Source organism: Equus quagga, chromosome 21 (assembly GCF_021613505.1).
Source record: "Equus quagga isolate Etosha38 chromosome 21, UCLA_HA_Equagga_1.0, whole genome shotgun sequence".
Lineage (NCBI taxonomy): Eukaryota > Metazoa > Chordata > Mammalia > Perissodactyla > Equidae > Equus > Equus quagga.
The window spans coordinates 15,740,029-15,764,345 of record NC_060287.1 but is presented as its reverse complement, the minus strand read 5'-3'; the positions used below and the strand labels follow the sequence as shown (position 1 = coordinate 15,764,345).

The following is a 24,317-nucleotide window of genomic DNA, read 5'->3' as shown; positions in this document are numbered from 1 at the left end:
GGTATGAATATCCATATCCTCTTTAAATTGACCAGTACATAACCCTAGATAGAAGAGTGGAATTTTTTTTACAAATAAAGTTTATTGTACTGGTTTTGGGATTGCATACTAATTACTGCTAAAAAAAATGATCCTTTTGAATTGCTAATAGGCTATAATCACTAACATCAGTAATAAAAATTCAAAATATTCATAAAACTGGGCTGAAAACCTGCACCCAGGCCTAGTGGGCCGTGAGGAATCTGGTCAATCTGTAACTTCTGGAACTTGAACAATCAGTTCTTGAGTAATTTACAACGTGTTTTAGTCAGAAAGAACGAAAACTCTCTCTTCTAATAATTTTTAAAAAGTAGAAATATCTTGCATTTTTCTGGCCTGTTTGATGTATTAAACTGCTTTCACAAAACTAATACCATGGTACCAATGCAACACAAAAGGCTGGAAAAGATGTTGCTCCTTTCCTTCAGAAAGTTAATGCACCTTTTCCACATTGGTATTTGCTCAAAGATTAAGCTTTGCATCTTCACTAGAAGCGTCTCCGAAATAGAAAGCCCGGACTCGCAAGGTTTCATTCATTCGGCCAACATCCCTGGAGCCGCCCCTTTGTGCAAGCCACTGTGCTCAGGGCCAGGCTGGGACACCTCGGTCAACAGGAGGCAATCCCCGCTCTGAGGGAGCCACCGGCCCCGCCAGGGAAGGGACCAAGGAGGAGTTCAAAACAACCTAAAATTTAACAGGGCGGCTGCACAGTTGACGCGGCTGCAGTTACTACAGCAAGAAGGACGTGGATCAGTCCATACACGCCAAGTCTCCCTTCCGTCCGGTCCGTGTCGCCCCGAAGCCCCGGGTCTAGAGAACCAGAGCTCCACACAGCTGGGTCTAGAACTCGCCCTCCGGGCCCGAGGGTGTCACGGAACAGAGCAGCCGGGAGAGATCAGAAGGAAAAGCAGAGGCCCAGGCAGCCGAGGGGACGCGGCCAGCGCGACCCCCGAATGCGCCGCAGCAGCTGGAGCGCGCACCAGGAGTCAGCTCAGCCCTCCGCGCGGGTCTTTCCGGGGGAGGGCGGCCCTCGGCGCCGCGGGCGTCACTGTCGGACTAGGGGGTCTGCGCCCGGCGCGGCGCGGGTCTCGGGGGCGGGCTCTCGGCGAAGCCCCGCCCACGGCTCCTCCCCCCAGGCGCGCGAGCCGGTCCCGCGCGGCGCCAACCCTTTCCCGGGTCATCGCCCCTCCCCTCTTCCGGGCCGCGAGCCCCCCGCGCGCCGCCTCAAGGCCGCCTTCGCTCGCGCGCGCGCCCGCCCGCCCGCCCGCCCTCTCAGCGCGCGCTCAGCCGTCCGACGACGCGGGAGCCGCACGCGCCGGACGAGACTCGCCGCGCTCCCTGCTGCCCAGTGCCGGCCCGCTGAGGCGGCGCCCTCGGTTCCCGCCTCGGAGACGGTCGGGGCCGCCCGATCTGCAGCCCCCGAGCGGCGGCGGCGGCTGTGGTGAGGAGAGCGGGCGGGGGTAGGCGGACATGGCGGGGCTGAGGGCAGCGGCGGGAGGGGGTTCGGCGGCCCTGCGGCCACGTCGAGGGCTCGCGGGCGGGCGGCGCGCGGGGCCCGGGGAGCAGTGCGGATCGAGCCGGCTGCCTGGGCTCCGGCTCGGCGCGCAGGGAGGCAGGGGGTCGGGGGCGGCCGGCGAGGGCTGCCGCGGGACCCCCGGCGGGAGCGGGACGGAGCGCCGCCGCCTCGAGGCTCCTGCCACGTTTCCGCGGCGCGTTACCTTCAGTCCCGGGGTGGGCGCCGGCCCGGCGGCGGCCGAGCGGTTTGTGGAGCCGGGAGCGGCTCGCTGCCCGAGGGGAGCCCGCAGCCTCGAACCCGGGCCCCCGGCGCCTGCGCGGGGGCGGCGGCCGCGGGGCGGCCGGGAAGGCGCCCCCAGCGCGGCGGCGGGGAGGAGGGGCTGGGCTCGGCCCTCCCCTGCCGCGGGGAAGCCCGCGGTTGCCGAAGTTGGACGCGCTTCCAGGCGGTTCCTTCCAGAGGGGGGAGATGTTTGGTGCCCATCGAGCGCCCTCCGAACCCCAGCGGGAGTGCTTAGCAGCGGGTTTGGTGGCTTCAGAAGTCCGGCTCCCGGGGCGCCCCGGTAGCGCCCCCTCCCACCGCCTCGTCCCGCTTTGTCCCGCCGCCGGGATCCCCGCGCCCTCAACCTTGGGACCGTCCAGCAGGAGAAATACTTGTTTCTAGAAACGATCGCGATCAGTTTTTCGTGACAAGGCAGGGAAAAGTACAAAGTGAGCAACTCCTGGAAGGCAGGGCTTGGTTCTCTGGGTTTATGCCCGCCGCCGCCGGGAGCGGAGGAGCCCGTGGAACAAAGTAGAACTTAAGGAGCTGCCGCCGCGGTGACGACGTCCCACGATGACGTCACCGTGCGATGTTTAAAATGGGAGCTTTTCGCTCCAAGCGTGGGTGGAGGGATCGCGGCCACTCACTCTAGGCGCCGAAGGTCCTAGTGGCCCTGCTTGTTTCTGTTTCTCCCTTCCTGACTTTAGAGCTCTCCCTCTTCCACCTTTTGGTACTCCTAGAATACTGACTGGTGGGGGCGGGTTCGTTTTTCAGCTATTCAGGCGTCATTCCTGCATACAAACAAACGAAAAGTAATTGCGTATGACTCATCTGTGTTACAACCAAAAGCAACCACTAAGTGGTTCTTTCCTTCCTTTCTTCCTTTTGTTTTTTGATAAGAAACAGAGGGGGGAAAAAGGCAAACCAAACCCAAAACTCAGATCTGTAGATCCTAGTTGGCAAATTTAATGAATGAGAATGATCTAGTTAAGGATTCAGGACGTTTCTTTAGTGTGGTTCCTTCTTTTCTTTGGTGGGGTGGAGGTTGATGTAGTTTCATCAGCAACTTTCATCCCAAACCATATATTAAATTGCAGTGGGTTTTATTTTGCGTCATAACTTAGAACGTAGTGGAATATGAATGTAGCTTCATAAAGTGGAAAGGACTCACGGTTTTTCAGGAGGAAGCTGCAGAGCGGTTGTGGAGATCTGGGGCTGCCCAGTCCGTGGTGCCTGGGAGCTGGCTGTAGAAGGTGGATTTGGCATTCTAGGGTTCCAGGATGAAGCTTTGGGTGTCTTCCCATCCAGGCTCAGGGTAGCTGTGGCTGCCAGCACACCTCTCAGATAACCAAGTGGAATTTGTTTCACAGTGAGATGCCTTGTTTGAATTTGCACCGGGAGTAAAAGAATCGTATTATGAAGAGAGACTTTCAGAGCAGGTTTGAGGAAAGAAAAATGAAGTTAACCAAATCAGCTTTATTTTTTGAATGTGTGAGAAAACAAACTATCAGATAGGTTAGTCCATTTTTATACTGAACATAGCAGAGGCTGTGTGTCTTTAATTGGCTCCAAAAAAGGTGATGTTGCTTAGTAAATGCAGCATGTGAATAACTCCAAGTTACTTACAGCAGCCAAGTGAATGAGCTCATCCAGTAAAGACGGAATATACATTGAAACAATCCCAGGACAAGATTTTGCCTTTATGGATTAATCAATGATAAATGAGATCTGCCATTTAAAAAGAGTTCTTCTTGAGGCAATTCCAGAATGCAGCTAAATCTCTGATTATTTCTTTTAGTTTGATTTTCTGTGGATGACCCTGAATTTCCACTCTTTTAAATATTGTTTGATAGAGCCACTGTTTTTTGCCATATCTTTTAGGTAAATGTATCTCTGTTCCTGAAAGAATGCTTACAGACACTTAATGCTGTATTTTTTCTTCATGTATAGCAGCTTTGTTAAAATATAATTCACATACTCTGCAATTCACACATTTAAAATGTACAGTTCACTGGTTTAAGTGTATTCATAGAGTTGTATAACCATCACCATAGTCAATTTGGGGATGTTTTCATCACACAAAAAGGAAACCCTATACTCATTGACATCACTCCTCCTTTCTCCCCGTTCCTCCTAGACCACTAATCTACTTTTTGTCTATATAGATTTGCCTCTTTGGACGTGTCATATAAATGGAATCATACGGTATTTGGTCTTTTGTGACTAATTCTTTTCCCTGGCATAATATATTGAAGGGTCACCCATGTTGTAGTGTTTATCAATACTTCATTCCTTTTTGTTGCTGAATAATATTCCACTACACGTACAAGTTTCCCCTGCTATCCAAAAGTAGTGTTCTTGTGAAACCTTTTGGAAGCCAAAATGGCATAAAGTGAAAAAGCAATTACCATTAATTTATGTGGGAATAATTTTCGAGCATCTCAGACCTAAAAATAACCTACCAAATCATACCAAATAACACATAAAATCTAAGAGAGCACTAACATAGTAAAAGGAGGAATTATATGATAAATACACAGCCTTCATAAAGTAGAAATAATGTAAGTACATTGGAGGGCTGAGGGGGGTGGTGGTGGTGTGTTAGGCTGAGTCATTTGGTTGTGGTGGTGGGAAGTAGAGGAGATGGGTGTAGGAGAGAGAAAAAGAGGGTTGTGTATTAACCTCTCTTGGTCAACTGAATCTATCAGGGCAGGCAGGCCACTAACATCTACCACCTTCTGTGTCTGCCTGTCTCGATGTCAAAGGTTGAGAAGGTCGAAGTTTGTTGTTTGCTGTGGCTGATGTGAAAGGCTTGAAATACGACTGTGTGCATGACCGCTTAGCCTCTGTAGTGACTTGCAGTAAAACAAACGCTGAACACCATTTTTGGTTTTTGCCTTTTTTTCCTAAAAGTGAAAATACACCTTAGATTTCTTTTGGTTAGCAAAGCCAGGTACTATTTTAGGTTTTCTGTAAAAGTGAAGTGGCATAAAGCCAACCTTCGGATAGTGGGGGAAACCTGTATATTACTACACTTTATGGTCCACTCATCAGTTGATAGATGTTTGGGTTCTTTCCAGTTTGGGGCTATTATGAATAATGCTGCTATGGCCCTTTGTGTACAAGTGTTTGTGTGGACATATATTTTCATTCTCTCGGGTAAATAGGAGTAGAAATGCTGGGTCGTATGATAACTATGTCTCACTTTTTTAGGAACTGCCAAACTATTTTCTATAATGGCTCTACAATACTGGGTTTTAAGGTGGACTTTTTATGTTTTAAAGTTCAAATTATTTTACAGAATTTTAAACTTAAATTATTGTAGTTAAATATTGACACATTTAGTAAAACCTTTATACTAGTGTCATTGTAGTGCTTCTCTTTGAGTAATATCTCTAATTTTATTTTAGCCAGCAGCAACAATTTGGTGTGCTCTCTTGACTGAACTTCTTCACAAAGCTGAGTGTTAAGATTCCTAAATGTACTTTATAATAAGGTCTTTATGGCATAAATTAATGCTTGTTTGTTCCCTACTCCAGATATGAGCCAGTGAAACACAAGATAAAATTGGAAGGAGGAAGGAGAACTCTAAAGGAGAGATGTTTTGCAGAGCTTTATTGTCCAGTTTTTATATTTTGTTTTTTTTGAGAAAGACTCTCTTGTTTTTGCAGGGAACGATGAAGAACGAAATTGCTGCTGTTGTCTTCTTTTTCACAAGGCTAGTTCGAAAACATGATAAGTTGAAAAAAGAGGCAGTTGAGAGGTTTGCTGAGAAATTGACTCTAATACTTCAAGAAAAATACAAAAATCACTGGTATCCAGAAAAGCCATCAAAAGGACAGGCCTACAGGTAAAGGATTAGATTGGACAGCTGGAGTGGACTAAGTGAAAAGGCTGGTCAACTCCTGAAATGAGTGCAAGGCCAGAGGACTGAAGTGTGCCCAGTCCCTGCCTATCACCGTTTATCTGCACAATACAGAACTCTCTGGAGTGTCCCAGTATTTTTTCCTTAGTCACTTTAGACTACAAGTATTTGTTGTTGGAGTCCCACTGTGTGGACTTGGGAGGCCAATACTGCAGGCTTCTAGGAGTTAGTTGTCTTGTAATGATAGTTTGGCTTCTGACTTGAGTGCATTTCTCCATGTATCACAGGTACTTGGGGGTTTTCACAATTCTTGAGGACCTCTAAAACTATTGCCCGTTAAGTGGGCATGGTAGGAGTTGACTAAAATGAGTCTCCTTGTATCTAAAAGTAAATTACATGTTACATATTTTTTGAAAAAATAAAAGTTTTATAGCAAACAGGAACTAAGATTATTAGACACCCAGTATGTTCTTGACACAGGAATAATTTCATTTGTACTGTGTATAATTCTTTATGGTAAAAGCCAGTATAATTATTCTATCAGTGAAGATAAGTTACCTGTGATCCACAATTGGTAAATATTAGCTCTGGAATTTGAAGTCAGGTCTAACTGACCTTAAATTCTTAGGGGCTTTCTGTATACCACAGTGCAACAACTGCCTTGGCTCTGAGAGGGAAAGTAATTCTCCGTTGCAGCTGTTTTCTGCACTCTGGTTTATAAGTTACATTTACAGCTTAAAGAAGAACAGGCTCCTGTAGAACATGTCCTGGCATGCTCGCTCCCTAGTATTTATATGACCACTTGGGATCCTGGGTTGAGAATGTTCTGCTAAACTCATCTGTCAAACCCTGCCCATTTGTGGATTTAGCCACAAAAAATAAAAGTGGAATAGTTGTGGCTATCAGACTACAGAAATTCTTTTATTTATGCATATTGCTGCCCGCAATGTGTCCTCCACAAAACAGCACTTATGTACTTTGATGTAAAAGGACTTCCTTTCCGGCACTGAGCTCTGGCAAGGGCAAGACTATTCAAGGAGTCTACAAGGGAGGTGAAAATATGATTTGTTTATTTCTCATTTGCTAAAAGCCAGGTGAGCATGTGTGGGTATTAAAAAGAAAAGAATCAAAGTTATTGATGTATTTTCTCCTTCATTTTTATCCAAAGAGGTTCCCTAGTTAATTGGAAAATGTGGTGAATTAAAGTAGAAATGTAGATGTTCTGTACAAAGCGGACTCAAGTTACTATTTTTTATCTTCTTACTTGACTTTTTAAATTTTTTCTTGTATGTCTTCATTTCTGATGGAGTGAACAGCTTTTGTGAGTTAGCGCTCTTGAGGCCTTTTACACTGATGTAATTGACATTGGACAAAGGCTTTTGGAAGTGCCAAGCTACTGTACTATTACTGAAAAAGGAGACACTGTCAAGTAAATACTTAAAGGTCAGACAGTGTACAATTTCATTTCCATTAATTCTAAAAACTTGAGGAACAAAAGTTAGCCAAACAGGATTAAATTGGCATGTGATCAGAAGTATCATTATTGAGTCATTTTGAAGCTGTCTTTGAAGTAGAAAACTATTAGACTTAATGGTGGGTTGTTACTATTGTAAAAATGAAGAGAATATAGGATTAATCAGAGTTAGTAGAATATTAATTCCAAAGGTTAGGTTGGAAGTGTTCTTTTTCTTCTGAAGTGTTTATAAATTAAAATTATTTCTCTGCAGTATATACAAATAAGATGCCTATGGAGGGCAATTTGGCACTATTATGGGAATCTGTAAAAATATTCATACTTTGAATAGTAAGTCTTCTAAAAATCTATTCTAGAAACATAATCAAATACAGACAAATATGTATGCATATGGATGTTTCTTACACTGTATAATTGTAAAACATTGGAAAGAACCAAATTGTCAACATTAAGTAAATGATAGATTATTTTTATGCAACTCTTAAAATGTTGTTTTTGAAGGGTTGTTAATGGATAAGTAGTCACAATATGTAGAGTGAAAAAGCGGCATAAAAATACACAAATTTTGTTGAATCAGTCTCTATTTAAGCATCTGTATCTACATATACATTTTTTAAGCTTAGAGCCTATATCCCACTCATTGTAGATAATCAAAACATACATGTAAGATCTATCTCCTTACCCTTAACTGCTTTTGATCCTGGGGCACGTGGGACTTTTCAGTCAACCTACACAACATTAGAATCTGTAATACAGGACTTTTTTTTTTTTATTTTGAGGAAGGTTAGCCCTGAGCTAACTGCTGCCAATCCTCCTCTTTTTTCTGAGGAATCCTGGCCCTGAGCTAACATCCATGCCCATGTTCCTCTGCTTATAAGTGGGACGCCTACCAGAGTATGGCGTGCCAAGCGGTGCCATGTCCACACCAGGGATCCGAAGCAGTGAACCCCGGGCCGCCGAAGTGGAAGGTACGCAGTTAACCACTGCGCCACTGGGCCGGCCCCTAGGACTGTCTTATTGAAAGGAACAAACAGCATCTTACATGCTATAAAATAACTTTTTCACTCTGAATTTGCTGAATTGTTAATGATGATGTTAAGATAGGTACAGACAGAATCGGGTATTGTTTAATAAAATGTACTTTGGGGGCCGGCCCTGTGGTGTAGCCGTTAAGTTAGTGCGCTCCACTTTGGAGGCCTGGAGTTGCCGGTTGGCATCCCGGGCATGGACCTATGCAATGCTTAGCAAGCCATGCTGTGGCAGGTGTCCCACATATAAAATAGAGGAAGGTAGGTGGGGACGTTAGCTCAGGGCTAATCTGCCTCAAAAAAATAAATGAAATTTGGAGTCTGGTCTGGATTTGAACCCTGGATTTACCACTTTCTAGCTCTATGATGTTGGGCAAGTTACTCAGATTTTCTCTGCCTCCTTTCTTTCTTAAAGTGGGGAAAGTAGTATTTAACTTACAAGATAATTGTGAAAATTAAAAGAGTTAATACATGCAAAGCATTTCGGTAACTGTCCGTTGCAGAGTAAAAATTGAAAAAGAGTTATTTAAAAACATGTATTAGGTGTCACCTAAATAGAACTTTTTCCCCTGTTTTGAATGAAAATTGAAATCAACTAATAAAATAATTTAAGTTTAAAAAACTTTAACACATTATTCTATTGATGTCATTGTATTTAATGGTATAATTACTATTTGTCAGTTAACTTGTATTTTCCATACTTCAGAGCTTTGGCTCTAAGGAAGAAGTGAAATGACTTAATTTAAATTCATCCAATAAATAAGCACTAGGACTGGTACTCAAACCTGAGTTCTCTTGATTGATTTCTTAGTTGTAGGCGGTAAATTCTTTAATTGTAGCTACCATTTCTCTGAGTGAGCAGAATGCTTATTTTAACGTGTATTTTTATATTCATACTAGGAGACATTTTTGAGCATTCTGTTACATAGATGTCTTTCTTAGGTTAAAAAAATGGAGGAGAGGATCTATTGGTTCACAGATTGTTTTCACTTATTTTCATAACTATTTAAAAAGAAAACCATTGGGTAACAGAAGTTGAATAAGGTAGTAACACTTCTGGATTATATTTTAATCTTAAGTATGTGATATGAATGGTTTTATGACCTTGACTAATTTCTGTATTTATAGAACAATTATAAGTAAGGCAAAAGACACCCTGCTTAAGGTTTATTTTATTATCTGGGATGTATAAGAAAGGTAATGACAGATCAAAACTTGTCACAAGAATTTTCTAGTATTATTTGAAACTTTAGTTGAGGCCTTTTGTTAGTTGAAGATTTTATCATATAGGAACTTGGCCTATTAGAACTTTTACCTTCAGAGCCTTTAGTAATTTCACGCAACTTTCATACTCCTTGCTCGTTTTATGTACATGTGAGGGTGAGTAGTTTCTGGGTAAAATGAGGTAGAGGCAGTTCTCATGATTTCCTTCTGCTCACACAGATGCCCTCGTCTTTCCACCAGACTGAGTAGTCTTGTTGATGCTGCCTCTTTGCCTTTAGTTTACATTAATTATCATTTCTTATCTATTTAGGATACATTTATTATCTGTTCAGGATAGATGTGCTTCTGGGTTCTCGGCCAGGTTATTTTTTTAATTAACATTGGCAAATACATGTAATGAAGTTTTTGACTGAGTCAATTAAAACTATTAACATTACTCCACTTTGTTATAGATGCATTCGTGTTAATAAATTTCAAAGAGTCGATCCTGATGTCCTGAAGGCTTGTGAGAACAGCTGCATCTTGTACAGCGACCTGGGCTTGCCAAAGGAGCTCACTCTGTGGGTGGATCCGTGTGAGGTGTGCTGTCGGTGAGTTCTTGAGTTTAGCGGCTGAACTGATTACCATGCTGGAACTGATCTTAGGAGATTCTCTCAGGTACTTCCTGCCTGTGTATCCTTATGGCCAGGAGCTGGTTGACTTTCTCAGATGTGAATTTTGTAAAATGCTCTTCTGGAGGTGATAGTGAAGGACTAGTTACATTCCTCTTTTCCTTCTAAAGAAACTCAAAAACTGATTGGGCAGGGTTTTTCCAGAGTTTTGCCAAGAAGTTTATTGTAGACCAAGAAGTAGAGTGTAGACGCATAGATTCCTGTAGGTCAATTATTGTCTTCTTTCATTGGCGGTGCACTTGTCATTCCCCTCTGCAAATGAGGAAATAAACTAATCCCAAACAATTCTGGATAATAACTTTTGTTTGGTTTCTATTGCTGTTTGTTTCTGCTCTTGCCTCCATCCCCCTTTTTGGTTTTTAAGAGACTGAGTGATATTTTCATGGTTTTGTTTTCATAGTGGAAATTATTTCTCGTCTCCTAATGAGCAGCTTTGTAAAAAGCGAGGGTTGCATATGGTGCCCATTGAACTCCATTCATTCTGAAAAACATTCATTGTGGACCAGGCCTCTTAGGTGTGAGGTTTTAAAAAATGAAAGCAACATTCTGCTTTTGGATAGTTCAAAGTGTAATAAGGGAGAAGAAGGAATAAGCAGATTACAACAGAGTGTGATTTGTGCTATAATAGAACTATGTACAAAATGCAGTGGCTGGTGGCACAAAGGAGAGAGTTACTGCCTCTGCCAGGAGTCAGGAAAGACTTACTAGGTGATACTTGAGCTGATGGGGAAGGATGAGTTGCACTTAACTAGACGACAAGGCGGGAAGGACATCTTCAGGCAGGAGGAACAGGATGAACAGATGCATGAAACCCCTTGTGGGTGATTTCCTACAGCTCTTCCTTTAAGATCTTTCTGTGTGGTATTGAGGTACAATTCCCCTGTTGACTGTAGCATGAGTGCTTTTTGATGCAACCCTAGTACGTCCAAAGGTGGTCATAGCCTTTGACCTGATCTCCAACAATGAAAATGGAGGTGAAGACATGTCATGCCCAAAATACGTTGTTATTCACCCACTGAATTTTTCTGGACCACCCTGGAGCTGCTTGGTATAAGCTGTTGGTGTAAGCTTATTGCTTTGGGAAACCGGGTGTAGGCAGTAGATTCTCCAACACTTCTTTCTCAGTTAGAAAAAGGAAGAGCAAGACATCCAGATTTTGATCAAAGAAGGTCAAACACTTTTAGATTCTGAGACTAACTGAGGACTCACCTTAGGCCGGGGTTAGACTTTGTAGATGTCAGCCAGTGAACCCCTGCAGAAGACCTCAGCATGCAAGAAATAGCTGTCACAAAGTTACCATATTGAATTGCTTATTTTTTATTAGGCCTATACTTAGATCTTATTTAACACACAGTTCTTGAAGTTGTGTAGTTTTTCTACCCATAAAAAATTCTAAGCAGCAGTTGAAAGGGAGTTGTTCATAATAGTCGTGATGCTACCAAAAAAAATATCATATAGCCTGACATAAAGGCAGGAGCAAAAAAGGGTTGGCACAAATGTATTATCACACAGTCAAATAATGAATATTCAATACAGTGATCTTAAATCATTAGGAAAAAATTTCTATGTCCAAGGATGTTTAAGAAGTCAGGTAATTGTATAAACATTTTGGACATATTTATTTGAAATGCTTAAACTAAATCTCGGCACCTGAAAATAAAGCATTAGTTATGTGGACATTCTACTTAAGTGGATGCTGCATTACTTGATAATGCCAGATAATGAAAAATTATTGTGCTTTTACCTTGTTAATATAAGAAAATGTTTGCATTCAGTAGCCTTCTAATTGTTTTATATATGATTAAAATTTTGGCAAAATTTGGCTTTGATGTGATATTTTTTCACAGCTAATAGAAATCTTCAGAATGTGGGGTGTTCATTCAGTGATAACCCCACAAAGAAAGACATGTTAAGCAATCGAATGAAGGTGATTGCTGTAAGTTAATATAGGAGATTGAGATACTGATTAGTACTTTTGGACCAAAACTGGAAAGATAAATATTCTGAAAATTAAAACAAAGCTGATCTAGTAGTTACATAATTGAATAAATGAGTCATTAAAAATAATAACTCATTGGTATACTAGAGACTAAGGTTATGGAAAAAAAACTGAAATGCACTCAAAGAACATTCTTCATAGTCTGAGTTATTTCATCAGAATAAAATATTGGAAGGATGCAGAATGTTATATAGTTAGAAAGGTTATCTCTTAGTGAAATATTTAAGAGGATACAGAACAGATAACAGATCTTTCCTATAAGGAAAAAGCCTGAGAAAGCTGGCAGCGCTTTATTTTCTACTCAACATATTCAACACCTTTTTTTTCTTCTTGTAATTTCTATCTATAATTCTTTTCCTGATTAAAGAGTAGATGTAAATACTATTGATTTGTTTTGAATTAACTAAATTGGCCTTAACGTTTTAGCTGTGTGTCATTGAAAATATGGAAAGTTTAAAAGTTGACCATTACTAATTCTGAGGAATTAATTACATTCTGATGTTACAGTAATAGAGTAAACAATTTCACTTATCATGAACAGAACCCTCATATCAAAATACTACAAAGGGAATGATGTTGAACTTTCGTGTCAAAGAAAGATATCTGAGTTAATAAAGCTGATCCTTCAATCATTAGATGTCTGCCCTTGATTAGGTTTCTGTTTCTACAAAGGCAGGGATTTTTCTCAAATTTCCTGCCTTTCTGTTTTGCTTGGCTTTTGACTCCAAGAATGGGCAAAACTGAAGGGAGGCCTAAGCCCATTATTAATATTGTTTGCATTAACATATGAGTTAACCTTTGTTTGTATCAAAATTGTTGAGTCTTTAAACCCTGGAGAGGACAGAGGGGTAAATTTCCATTGCTAAAACCCTATGCAAAGTAAACTTTAAATTATAGTACGTAAATTCTGTGCTGTGAGGAACTCACCCAACTGTTCAGACATCTTATACTAAGAAGAATCACCGGGTAAATTTCCATTGCTAAAACCCTATGCAAAGTAAACTTTAAATTATAGTACGTAAATTCTGTGCTGTGAGGAACTCACCCAACTGTTCAGACATCTTATACTAAGAAGAATCACCGGCTGAAGACCAACCAGTATCCAGCTGGCTCCATCTTCCCCACCCAGCAGATGGAAAACCGAGGCCTGAAGAAATTAAGTGACTGGCCCCTGGTCAGAGCTAGTGACGAGTGGTCTTTCTGCCATCAGGTAGCAACTCCTTTTATGAGTAAACTGAAAAAGAATAGGAAAGGGAGTTAGGCACTGTATTTAGGTAGCATTTATGGCCCCATTCAGCCTATGAGAATGGAAGACAGCACAGCTATATAAAGAAATTGAGCTCATCTGTGAGACTACTTGATCTCCATATAAACTGTCAAAGGCTTTATTGCATTTAGGCCTTTTACTTTATTGTAGATATCTTCCTGATTCAGAAGTAATCTGAGACAAGTTATCTTGAAATGAAGTTAACTGACATCATTGTCATTATAGTTAACCCTACTTTTCTATTGAAGTTGTTTTTATGTTTTTTAAGCTTAAAATCTTTGTCTTTCTAACTTTAATTACATGTTGTGTAAGAACTGCTTAACGACTCATTTCCTTTGTCCTAACGCTTACTAGAAATTGTTTCATAGTGTTGTATGTTGTGCAATCTATTTAAGTAGATTTGTGGGTTTCTCCTTTTCATTAAGCTATTTTCCCTCATTGCAAAATTTATTTGCCTTTTTTGTAGTAACCAACAGCCAAAGTTACATATTCTGACACTTAGTTCTTGGCTGTAAAAATGTCTTGAAAGGATAAAAAGGCTTGTTCATTTTGCTTTTTTAAAGAAATTAACATGAGAGGTGATCAGTTATCCTAGGAATCTCTGTGAGGTAAGCAGTATAATTCAAGCAAATCCTTATTTTCCTCAACAGTAGTTTTTTTTTCTTTAACTTCAACAGTTGCCTCAATTCTCCTTTTTGTCAGGGTAGTTATAGGAAACACAGCCCCCTTTTAAATTTAATCGTGGTAAAAGTAAATCTCATAGGAAAGATCTAGTTGATTTGTGACTTGAATACCAGAATCTGTATTACAAGGTTCAGTTAAAAATACCTTAGAAAATTTTACTGCATGGCCAGTTTCATTGGTACATAAAAAAATGTAATTAAAGCAGTGAATTTCTCTTTGATGTTTTAAACAACTATTTTTGTTAGGAGGCAGTAGAAAAGAAAATTGAGAAAAAGAATAGGGTCAGTTTTATTTGTACTTAAGTAGACCAGAAGTAGAAAACTGTGGCCTGCCTGTTAGCATGGAGCTGGCTTAGAATACTGTATATGTAGGGTCAAGTTCTGGGAGAGTTCCTTCTTTGTCTTGGCCTGATGGCATGTCTAGACCTGTTTAATTGTTTTTATGGACATTTTTTGTTTGTTGATGTGACTTCAGAGTTTCTAAGTTTTTGTTCTTGTTTTTTTAGGTATGGAGAGAAAAACAATGCATTCATTGTTGCCAGCTTTGAAAATGAGGATGAGAACAAGGATGAGATCTCTAAGAAGGTTACCAGAGCCCTTGATAAGGTTACCTCTGATTATCATTCAGGATCCTCCTCTTCAGATGAAGAAACAAGTAAGGAAGTAGAAGTGAAACCCAGCTCAGTGACTGCAACCCCAAGCCCCGTTTACCAGGTAACTGTGAAATAGCTCTGTATTGAAGGTCACGAGCAGCATTGCCCGGTCATTCCAGGTAGTCCTGCTCACATTGCCCGAGGTTTCTGATTTGAGATTCTGGATCACAGTTCTTGCCTTTCACTAACAGGAAGCTGCTCCTCTCAGATGGAAATACGCACCCTGAGTCACTTTATCAAGATCTGCTTTACTACTTAATAAGTAGGGTAAACATAATTTCAAAAAGTGTGGCAAAGAATAGAAAAAAAATTATGGTAATAAAACTTACCTGATGTTTTAAAAATTCTTGTTGTATTCAAAAATAGCCACTCATTTTTTTGTAGTCTTTAACACTTGCAATTCGTACCTTTCAGTTTAACTGTCTTGTTCTTCTCCCTTTCCATAATTAAAGGGAAAGCTCACTAAATTCTATTTCAGTTAATTTTTTATTCAAGCCAAAACAATATCTCCTTTGCTTTCATAGTTGAAGAGTCATATTGGTACCATGCATGCACTTACAGATTCATTCACATATTTATTTATATTCCACATACCAAAGAACACTTAATATACTATATATATATATATTTTAAAGTTAAAAATTTTAAAGAAATCTTTTAGAGTTGAGCCTTATTCTGCATATGTACTTTTTCTTAATTTGAGTATATTTAAAAATATACCTGTTTTTATTAATTTGGCCTTAATTAGACATAACAAAAGATACTAGATTTATGGTAGGGTTGGATTTTGACTAAAATGAGAATTTAGATCTTAATGAGTAAGAAATCAGAGTTTTGAGTATGAGAAACTAAACCTTTAAGTTCAGCATATATTTATATAATGAACATCCTTTCACTATAACCTAATTTTTCATTTCTCATTTTTTTTTTTTTAGTTTTTGAGTTATCCTTCCTAGGCTTGGGAGGAAGTCTACCATATTTTTAGGGATATATGTATATGTGCATTATTATAAGATAACATATACACTTGGTTTAAAAAACAACTTCAAACAGTGTAAAAGAGTATAAAGTGTCAAGCCTTCCCTTTCCCCCAACTGCCAGTCCTGTGTCCTTCCATGGAAGTTTTCATTACAAGTTATTTTTGTGTTCTTCCCGAGAGATTCCCTGTATAGGTAAGTAAACATAATATTTGTGTTTCAGGGATCATTTTTAAGATCTTTGCCATAAATATTTTGGGCATTTTTTCCTCTGCATGATGTATTATATTACTGCAAATTCCTGTTGTTAAATTGCCTGGAATTTATTCAGATGTGACAATTTTATTTCAGAATTGTATTTGTTGTTACTCAACAAAGCAAGACTATAAGTCCCCAAATGAACTGAATGCTGCTGATTTTTTACAATTAAATTGACCTTTAATTTTTAGTTTTTCTTTTTAAATTAAATTGTATTTATTTTCTCCCATGTTGAAAGACTGTTAGGATAAAATTATAACAGAAAGGCATGGACATTGAAGTGTCTTTTATGTGCTTTTTAAATAAAACATTTTTCCTTGACATTATATTCACTAACAAAACATTTCATGACAGAGAAGCATGGCCATTACAAGCCATTCTGCAGAAAGCTGGTGCAGGTGGCCCACTTGAATCTTTTCTTCCGATTCACTTTTTCATTTGAACCTGGCATTGCCAACAGCTTTAATAAAGGGATTATCTAAGTAAGGACAAAAAATTCCTAGTTTAGGGTCTTTGTTCTCTGAGAGGTCTGAGTGTTTTCTGTAAATGTACACCCAGAGATAACTCTCCACTAATTAAGAAGAGAAGATTATGTCGTTTCTTCCCAAATTGACCTATAGTTTCAATTCAATATCAATCACAATTCCAAAAGCCTTTTTCTAAAAGTTGATTCTAAAAGTTTAAAAAAGGAGAATCAAGTTGGAGGCTTCATACTAATATAAAGCCATTATGTTGTATCAAGACAATGTGGTAACGGTTTAAACATACACAAATATATTAATGGAATGGAAAACTGTCTACAAATAGACCTGCACACATAACAGTCTTTTTTTTTTTTTTAATAGAAGTGCCAAAGCAACTCACTAGGGAAAGTCTTCAAGAACTGGTGCTGAAACAATTAGATAATCTATATAGAAAAAAGAAAAGAACCTAACTGCTACCTGGCACCACACACAAAAAATTAATTTGGGATGGGTCCTGCTGCCAGCTCTGCCTGACGCCCTCACATGGATCCCAAGGAAAGTCAGGTCCAAAAGGAATAAGACCACAGGAGGCCCAGAGAGAAGGAAGAGGGTTTCAGGTTTTGGCTTCAGTCCTTTTCCCAGTTGGCACCTGGGTACATGGGAAAGAGTGTGGGGTTTGAAGTTGAACAGACTCAAGATTGGACACTTTTGTAAGAAAACGTAAATATCTTTATTTTCAGGGATAGGCAAAGATTTTTTCCAAGGACCAAAAAAAAAACTTTGATAAATTTGACTTCATCAAAACCGAAAATCTTTTCTCATCAAAAGAAACCATTAAGAAAATGAATGGGCAAAGCATAGATTGGGGCAAAACATTCTGAATACATATATCTATCAAAGAATTTGTTTCCAGAATATACTTTCAAAATCTCTCCTATAAATAATAATAAAGGACAAATGACCCAGTTAAAAATAATGGGCAAAAGGGACCAGCCCGGTGGCATAGTGGTTAAGTTCGTGTACTCCTTCAGCAGCCCAGAGTTCACAGGTTCAGATCCTGGGTGCTGGCCTACGCATTGCTTATCAAGCCGTGCTGTGGCAGGCATCCCACATATAAAATAGAAAAAGGTGGGCACAAATGTTAGCTCAGGGCCAATCTTCCTCAGCAAAAAGAGGAGGATTGGTAGTTAATGCTAGCTCAGGGCTAACCTTCCTCAAAAAAAATAATGGGCAAAAGATGTAAATACACACTGTACAAAAGAAGTTGTATAAATGGCCAGTAAGCACATGAAAAAAGGTGTTCTACCTCATTTGTTATCAGGGAAGTGCAAATTAAAACCACAATGAAACACTGCTTCTTCCAGAATGGCTAAAATTAAAAAGTCTGAGAACACTAAATGTTGGATGTGAAGCAGCTGGATTCATAAACAGTGGGTGGGAGTGTAAAAGGGTACACAACTACTTTGGAAAACTATTTGGCACTTAGAAAGTTAAATATGCATCTATTCTGTTACTCAATGGTTCCACTCCTAAGTATTTAACAAGAGAAAACAAATATCTACAAAGCCTTGTATTAGAATGTTTATAGCAGCTTTTTTCATGATAGTTAAAAAAAAAAAACTGAAAACAACCCAGATGTCCATTAACCAGTGAATGGGGGTGGGGATTATGTACTCATACAGTAGAATAATAGTCAGCAATAAAAACAGAACTAATGATAGACACAATATGGAGGGACCTCAGAAACATTTGATTGAGTAAAAGAATTTTGCCAGGCACGAAAGAATACATGCTGGATGATTCTATTTATATGAAGTTCACAAACAAAACTGTCTGGTGGTAGAAATCAGAAGAATGGTTGCTGGGGGGTGTGAGAATTAACTGGAAAAGGATAATGTAAGCTCCAGAATTTTGTCTGTTTTCTGGACAATTTTAAAAGCATATCATTGTGCACCTCAATGTAGAAAGAAATGAAAACTTTATGCCATTTTGCTGCTCATTTGTAGTATAGGTTGATTATTTGAACTCTAAATTTTTCCTTATTTTCCCCTTATTGTAGATAATCAAGAATTAACCATGCTGAGGTCATTCACTGCAGCATTGTTTTGTTTTGTTTGTCATGCGCTGTTTTCTAATAGTAAAAGACTGAAAGCAGTCCAAATGTCTCGCCAGTACGACACCAGTTAATTGAGTTATGGCATAGTTATTGCATTACTGTCTAGCTGTAAAATAACAAAAAAGTTCTTTATGTATTGATATGAATGTCTCTGAAATGTATTTATTAAGTGCAAAAATACAGGGGCCAGCCCGGTGGCATAGTGGTTAAGTTTGCACGCACCACTTTGGTGGCCCGGGGTTCGTGGGTTTGGATCCTGGGTGCTGTGGTGACTACACACCACTTGGTAAGCCATGCTGTGGCAGCATCCCACATACAAAATGTGGGAAGATTGGCACAGATGTTAGCTCAAAAAGCACTATACAAAATTGTACGTGAGTGTTTTTTTAGGTACATATATAGATGTACACATAAGTATGTGCATAGAATATCTCTAAAGGTATACACAAAAAAATGATTAGTGTCATTTGCTTCTGAGAAGGTAATTGAGTTGGTGGTAATCAAAGAAAGAAGAGGGATTTCTCACTGTATACAGTTTTGTACCTTTTGAATTTACTATCATATGAATGTAATGCTAGACAGAATGTAAATTTTAAAATACCTGTACTAAGAAGAGCAGATCAGAAATCAGAGAATTCTGAAACTCATAGTCACAGGGTATGGCATTCTGAATAGAGAGGTCCAAAACTGCTGAGAATATTTTGGATAATGGAAATTTGATGTCCCGCTTGACTAATTGGGCGGTCTAAGACTGTTGTTCCAGAACACTCCACCGGCTCTGTGGGAATCACCTGCAGAATGTGGTCAACATACCTTGAACTCTATTCCTAAGGTTTTGTTACTGTTCAGTAGACCAAGGCTGGGGCATGAACATTTTGTTTAAGAGCTTCTTAGGTGACTCCTTATTTAATCAGACAGCTGTGGAAACCACTGGTCTAAAACATGTGTCCTTATAAGCTTCCATTCATTCTATGTTTTGATCTTTTCTGGTTGAAATAACCAGAAAATTCTGCTCGTTTTCGAGTGCTCTGGTTAAGTTTATTCATTTTCATTCATTCAGAAAACACGGACTGATCACCTGTTAGATGTATTTAGACTTGAGCATAGGAATGTCCCTTTAGAACTGCTCTTAGGGTTTTGGGTGAGTGGTTTTGTTTTTATTCAGTGAGGAATCTGGAAGGTCACCTAGTTTTTACATAACAAGTGACTAATTTTTCCTTTTGAATTAATTTACTATTTTCTCTTCCATGCAGATTTCAGAACTGATATTCCCGCCTCTTCCGATGTGGCATCCTTTGCCCAGAAAAAAACCAGGAATGTACCGAGGGAATGGCCATCAGAGTCACTACCCTCCTCCTGTTCCATTTGGTTATCCAAATCAGGGAAGGAAGAATAAACCGTATCGCCCAATTCCAGTAACATGGGTGCCTCCTCCTGGAATGCATTGTGACCGGAATCACTGGATTAATCCTCACATGTTAGCACCTCACTAGCTGCTTTTGATTCTATTGGTGTCATGTTGAGAGAAGGTAGACTAAGCCTGACTGCATATTAAAAGTTACAAGTTCATACTCATTGTAGTAAAGTTAGATGGGGCAAACCATCAAACTTATTTTTATAGAGAAGTTATTGAGAATAATGTTTCTTAAAAAAATATATATGCACTTTAGATATATTGATATAGTTTGAGAAACTTTATTAAAGTTAGTCAAGTGCCTGAGTTTTTAATACTGGACTTGAGTATTTATATATTGTGCATCAACTCTGTTGGATACAAGAACACTGTAGGAGTGGACGATCTGTTCTAGCACCTTTAAGCATTTACTTTATGGAGAGTATGTAAGTTATTTATACACATGGAAATCTATTTTATGTCATTGTTGTTTAGAAGAATTGCGTGAAATCATGTAGTTGCAAATAAAAAGTAGTTTGAGGCATGACAATGTGTGCTTCTGTTCTCTGCATAAAAAAGAAGGGAGAAAGAGCAAAGGTATCTCACGTCAATGTGAAATACTTAGCAAAGAAGAAAACAATGTAAGAATTTAAATTTTTCTGTTAAAAAATCAACTTTTTATTAACTATGCTTTCCCCAATGGCTAAGTACCAAAATATGCGTATAAAAAGTCTAAAATTTATTAGTAGTACCTAATTGGAAATATAAATATAATAAAACATCTTTCAACCATCAAAGTCACTATACATAGGATTTTCTTAACTAAGAATCTGGCCTGTACTAATTTTGATATGACGTCTGACTTATATGCCTAATGCTATTGCATAAAGCAGAAATGTTCTTATAGCCGCTCTAATGTCTTGCCTTGTGCTGTTTTTCAGCACGTCTTTCCTAAAGGTGTAAAATAAATCCAAATAGTACAGTACTTCAGATTCTTCAGAAGTCCTTCGTATTTATACCACTGTAGCGCTGTCAGTCTTGTAAGCGTACTTCAACTACAAAAAGAGAAAAAGAGATGTAAGAATTTGGATTGTTTTCAAAGTAAATTTTTTAAAAAGTAAGATCAGTACTTCTCATCACCCACATCTTTAGTTTTCTAGTCTTAAATTATTTGGCTTATCAGAAAAATCACAATTTGCTAATAAATTATTGGATGGCCTTGGCTATCCTAAATAATCCTGCTGTCGTTTTTTCTGATAAATTCTACTGAAGTGTAGAATACCAGAAAAGTGTACATTCATAAGGATACATAGCTCAAAGGTTTGAAAGTATGTGCAATTTAAAGTATTTGCAACCTCAACATAAAACTTATTTCTAAACTAGACAGTTTCCTAATTTTAATGTTACCGTATTCTTTGATAAGCCATATACAACTTTTAGCATATTTCTAAAGCATAATACCTACTTTTCCTGGAATATATAGTGAGTGCCTATTCAAACTTGAGCATATTTTCCTAGGGGTAACTGGCATCACAAGGGAGATTACTTTTATTTATTTAAGTTTGAACATTTTTTTAGCTGTTACCCTCATGGGTCCTAGAGAGTTTTGTGTGATAATGGCAGATTTGTGGGCAATTGTAAAGGTGGCAGGTTTCAAGGATTTGTATCATGAAGTTAGCAGATAGCATTTGTTCTATTAATCTGCTCATGTTGTAGTTATAAGCTTGCTGGGAAAATCAGAAGCATGAGAGCCACACTGTCAAGAAGGGAAGTGTTTTTGGCGCAGACCTAGTAACCAGACCTTTCTTTCCACATTAGATTACTATAAAATCTCCTAAATCTCTTATTCATTAGTGCTGACAACTAAATGGCAGAGTGCCTTGGAGAAGACGCTAATTTTGAAGTTGACTGCATATTTGATGTACTACCTGTAGAAGATTTTGCCCTTTATTGACTGTCCACCCCCCAACCTTGTTCCAAAATTTATTTAAAGCAAAAGAAAGCTCTTGTCAAAATAGCTTTTCCAATCCATTCCTAATAAAATAAAACCATCTATCTCTCAGCAGCTGGTCTTAAATTCAGTCTGGTAAGCATAGGGTAGAAGAGTTAGTCAAACTTTTTTAATGGTAATTAGGACTCTAGAAGTTGTAACATCTCTAAGTCTGTCTCCCTTAGATGACTCCAGGCCTGCTCTAATGAAGACGAACGTAGCCGTGTAATTTCAGCTTGAAAGCCTTATCAGTCTCTTCCTAGCAGGTGTGGTTTGAGACCGAATGATGATAATTTGTCTTAATTCTCCATTTTATTTTATATTTGTAGGCATAACTGCAAAGCTCTAAATTTAGAGGTTAAACTTGGACATGGAACTTTTTTTAAAAAAGAATTATTTTGGTAAGTTCTATTACATCAATAGTAAAGTGCTTATTTCTGTTTTTTTATTGTAATATTTATCTCAGAGTATTTAACTTCAGCAAACTTCTATGATTTCAAGCTAAGATAATAAAACATTTATGTTGACTTCTACTTGTCTATCACTGTTAAAGTGATTTCTTATTTGATGATTGGGAAGAGGAAAAAAAGTCTACAAACACTATCATGTGCACTGAGCTTGCCAGGGTAGCCATTCTGTCCATTTTACAGATAATAGTTAACAAGTTTTTTAAATTTTTGTTACTATGTGCCAACAACTTTAATCCTCATAATAACCCCCTGCAGTAGGTACTGTTGTTATCCCAGTTTAGACAAGGACTCTCAGAGAAGTTAACAGTGTTCAACATTCTAGAAACCCTGACTTAAAACCAAGCTGGGCTTTGTAAAGCTCATGCTCCATGTGTGTTGGTTCAGTTCATTACCTATAAAATCTACCAAATCTTGAAACTTGGGAGAAGATTCAGTATCAAGCCCAGATTTGAACAAAAGGAACAGATGCAAAGATTAGATTAAGTTAAGAAGAATACAAGACGTTAAAGTATCTATTGACTAACAACTAATAAAGCCTTGACAGTTCTTTTTTACAAACTATTCAGATCTTTCTGAAAAGGGGCTGGCTAATAACTAGATAGCCATTTGCTTGAACTGTAAGTCAAATTGCAATAGAAAATACAGCCCCGTCAACTGAGGATTGAGATGACAAGGCAAACTGTACCAATGATAGGTCAAGGGGAGAGAGCATACAGAAAATTAGTGGTATAAGTAAAGTCCAAGTTTATCACAGCCTTTAACTTTTTTTTTCTTAGTCACCAAATATTTGGTCATTTAACATGGCATACATTGTTTTTATCTATTGTCTGGAGTTTGTATTCCAGTTGGGAGGCAGTAATGCTCAGGGTCTAAGGGAAACACGATAGTATCCCTGCATTACAGATGGTGCTTTATGGCATCAGCTCATCCTGAGAAGTTGTCACACACACACTAGTTATAGAGAAGGCTCATGCAATTCCCATTTTAAATGTGCACACTTGATTCACTGCAGAACGCATCCCCTGCCTCCCAATTGAATAGCATTAGGTACCATCCAGGTTCCTTTGTTCTTTCACATATAATATAAAGGATAACATAAGGAACAGAATAGAAACACATCTAACCTTATGAAAAGCAAATTCACCCTTAGGACTTGTAGCAGATACACCACTGCAATTAGGGTGGTTTGATGTTTATTTCTTAAAACACATGATCAGCACAAATAAAAGTATTGAATGTTATTGTTTGTACCCTCAAAAAAGGAATAGCTTGCTACAGAAATGACTTCCATAAGTTAACAATTGTGGGAGCCTTGCCTAAATTTTATATGACTTGAAAATACCAAGTACTATGATATAGACATCCATAGCTTGGCTTAAAAACAGTACCATTTTTAAAATATATTTTAGTATGTATAATATATATATATATTAAATCTATAGGGAATATAGGTGGTAAGCATTTCTATCCAGGCTAGAGGTTTAATGGATAACTTCTGTACACAGATTTTAGTGTCATAACTGATAAATGTATGAACTTCACTTGTAATTAAAGCCGATTTATTTTGGCAATCATAAGGTTTAAAATGCCCAGTGTTGGTGAGTGTGTGTGGAAGCAGTCACTCTTCATACAGTGTTAGTACAGGTTTAAAGGAGTATAGCCTTTTTGAAAGGCAATTAAAAATGTAAATATGCATATCCTTTGATCAAGCAACTGTACTTCTAGAAATTTATCTACATAAATAAAAGGACCATTATTTATGTAAAATGATCATTGCAAAATTCTTGTGAATGGCAAAAATAACAAAAACCCAAGTAGCCACCAATAGATAAACAGTTAAAATTTGAACATCTATTCAAGAAAATACTGTGGAAAATACCATGTAGCCACACACAAAAAAGTACATCAATTTGTAAGTATGACATGGAATAAAATGTTGCAAGTTGGGGAAATATTGCAAGTGCAGAAAGAA

The 24,317-nt window shown here is 38.8% G+C and overlaps 2 protein-coding genes across 2 annotated transcripts in view; one reads left to right on the top strand and one right to left on the bottom strand.

The window, feature by feature from the left end:
• The first annotated feature begins 1,296 nt into the window (after nucleotides 1-1,296).
• Nucleotides 1,297-20,432, top strand: BTG3 (BTG anti-proliferation factor 3). The gene is made up of 5 exons (XM_046648159.1): nucleotides 1,297-1,480; nucleotides 5,485-5,663; nucleotides 9,857-9,994; nucleotides 14,531-14,738; nucleotides 19,746-20,432. The coding sequence occupies exons 2-5, from the start codon at nucleotides 5,491-5,493 to the stop codon at nucleotides 19,983-19,985; spliced, it is 759 nt and encodes a 252-aa protein (XP_046504115.1). The 5' UTR covers nucleotides 1,297-1,480; nucleotides 5,485-5,490; the 3' UTR covers nucleotides 19,986-20,432.
• The window catches only part of CXADR (CXADR Ig-like cell adhesion molecule), a 56,766-nt gene continuing 52,785 nt past the window's right edge, over nucleotides 20,337-24,317 (bottom strand). The window contains exon 8 of the mRNA XM_046648157.1: nucleotides 20,337-20,940. Within this exon, the coding sequence (XP_046504113.1) occupies nucleotides 20,899-20,940 (42 nt within the window). The 3' untranslated portion in view covers nucleotides 20,337-20,898. The remainder of the gene's footprint in view (nucleotides 20,941-24,317) is intronic.